Below are 2500 nucleotides of genomic sequence, written 5' to 3' on the forward strand. Positions count from 1 at the left end.
GTGTGTGACGTCTCCAGTGTGGTGTGTGTGTGTGTGTGACGTCTCCAGATGGTGTGTGTGTGACGTCTGGGGGTGTGTGTGTGTGTGTGTGTGTGTGACGTCTCCAGGTGTGTGTGTGTGTGTAACACGTCTCCAGGTGGTGTGTGTGTGTGTGTGACGTCTCCAGGTGTGTGTGTGTGTGCTTTACTGACGTCTCCAGGTGTGTGTGAGTGGACGTCTCCAGGTGTGTGTGTGTGTGTGACGTCTCCAGGTGTGTGTGTGTGTGTGACGTCTCCAGGTGTGTGTGTGTGTGACGTCTGTGTGTGTGTGTGTGTGACGTCTCCAGGTGTGTGTGTGTGTGTGACGTCTCCAGGTGTGTGTGTGTGTGTGCGTCTCCAGGTGTGTGTGTGTGTGACGTCTCCAGTGTGTGTGTGTGTGTGTGACGTCTCCAGGTGTGTGTGTGTGTGGCGTCTCCAGTGTGTGTGTGTGTGTGACGTCTCCAGGTGTGTGTGTGTGTGTGTGACGTCTCCAGGTGTGTGTGTGTGTGTGTGTGACGTCTCCAGGTGTGTGTGTGTGTGTGTGACGTCTCCAGGTGTGTGTGTGTGTGTGACGTCTCCAGGTGTGTGTGTGTGTGACGTCTCCAGGTGTGTGTGTGTGTGTGACGTCTCCAGGTGTGTGTGTGTGTGTGACGTCTCCAGGTGTGTGTGTGACGTCTCCAGTGTGTGTGTGTGTGTGACGTCTCCAGGTGTGTGTGTGTGTGTGTGTGACGTCTCCAGGTGTGTGTGTGTGTGTGTGACGTCTCCAGGTGTGTGTGTGTGTGTGTGACGTCTCAGGTGTGGTGTGTGTGTGTGTGACGTCTCCAGGTGTGTGTGTGTGTGTGACGTCTCCAGGTGTGTGTGTGTGTGTGTGTGTGTGCGTCTCCAGGTGTGTGTGTGTGTGTGACGTCTCCAGGTGTGTGTGTGTGTGTGTGACGTCTCCAGGTGTGTGTGTGTGACGTCTCCAGGTGTGTGTGTGTGTGACGTCTCCAGGTGTGTGTGTGTGTGGTCTCCAGTGTGTGTGTGTGGCGTCTCCAGGTGTGTGTGTGTGTGTGTGACGTCTCCAGGTGTGTGTGTGTGTGTGACGTCTCCAGGTGTGTGTGTGTGTGTGTGTGACGTCTCCAGGGTGTGTGTGTGTGTGTCTGTGTGTGTGTGTGTGTGACGTCTCCAGGTGTGTGTGTGTGTGTGTGACGTCTCCAGGTGGTGTGTGTGTGTGTGACGTCGTCTCCAGGTGTGTGTGTGTGTGTGTGTGGCGTCTCCAGGTGTGTGTGTGTGTGTGTGTGACGTCTCCAGGTGTGTGTGTGTGTGTGTGACGTCTCCAGGTGTGTGTGTGTGTGTGTGTCGTCTCCAGGTGTGTGTGTGTGTGTGTGTGTGTCGTCTCCAGGTGTGTGTGTGTGTGACGTCTCCAGGTGTGTGTGTGTGTGTGTGTCTCCAGGTGTGTGTGTGTGTGTGTGTGTGTGACGTCTCCAGGTGTGTGTGTTTGACATTAATCTCTCTCTGTCTCCAGGTGTGTGTGTGTGACATTAATCTCTCTCTGTCTCCAGGTGTGTACTAGGATGTGTGAGTCGTCAGGTTTAGCAGCCCAGAGGACTGTAGCTGTTCTGTTACCAACCCTCCTGGATAAAGGCATCGTCAGCAACGTGCCTGAGGTCCGCTCTCTCAGGTACGCCTCCACGTGTGTGTTCATTGGTCTCTGTATATGATCCATCGCTCTGTCGGTCTCTCTCTCGCTCTGTCGGTCTCTCTCAGGTCGCTCTCACGTGTGTGTTCATCTGGTCTCTGTATATGATCTATCGCTCTGTCGGTCTCTCTCTATCGCTCTGTCGGTCTCTCTCTCGCTCTGTTCTCTCTCTATCGCTCTGTCGGTCTCTCTCTCGCTCTGTTCTCTCTCTATCGCTCTGTCGGTCTCTCTCTCGCTCTGTCGGTCTCTCTCTAGCTCTGTCGGTCTCTCTCTCGCTCTGTCGGTGTCTCTCTCGCTCTGTCGGTCTCTCTCTCGCTCTGTCGGTCTCTCTCTCGCTCTGTCGGTCTCTCTCTCGCTCTGTCGGTCTCTCTCTCTCTCTGTCTCTCTCTCTCGCTCTGTCGGGTCTCTAGCTCTCGCTCTGTCGGTCTCTCTCTCGCTCTGTCGGTCTCTCTCTCGCTCTGTCGGTCTCTCTCTCGCTCTGTCGGTCTCTCTCTCGCTCTGTCGGTCTCTCTCTCGCTCTGTCGGTCTCTCTCTCGCTCTGTCGGTCTCTCTCTCGCTCTGTCCGGTGTCTCTCTCTCGCTCTGTCGGTGTCGCTCTAGCTCTGCCGGTGTCGCTCTAGCTCTGCCGGTGTCGCTCTAGCTCTGCCGGTGTCGCTCTAGCTCTGTCGGTGTCTCTCTCTCGCTCTGTCGGTGTCTCTCTGTCGGTGTCTCTCTCTCGCTCTGTCGGTGTCTCTCTCTCGCTCTGTCGGTGTCTCTCTATATGAATGAAATGTAAAACTTTTAGAGACATTGTTGGCCGTAGCAGT

General features: G+C 55.3%; 1 protein-coding gene across 1 annotated transcript in view; it reads left to right on the top strand.

Annotated features, from left to right (window-relative positions):
- LOC112241497 (proteasome adapter and scaffold protein ECM29-like) overlaps nt 1–2500 on the top strand; it is a 48263-nt gene that overhangs the window by 30194 nt on the left and 15569 nt on the right. Inside the window, 1 exon segment of the mRNA XM_042316073.1 lies at nt 1559–1677. Coding sequence (XP_042172007.1) covers nt 1559–1677 — 119 coding nt within the window.

Source organism: Oncorhynchus tshawytscha, unplaced genomic scaffold (assembly GCF_018296145.1).
Source record: "Oncorhynchus tshawytscha isolate Ot180627B unplaced genomic scaffold, Otsh_v2.0 Un_contig_852_pilon_pilon, whole genome shotgun sequence".
Taxonomy (NCBI): domain Eukaryota; kingdom Metazoa; phylum Chordata; class Actinopteri; order Salmoniformes; family Salmonidae; genus Oncorhynchus; species Oncorhynchus tshawytscha.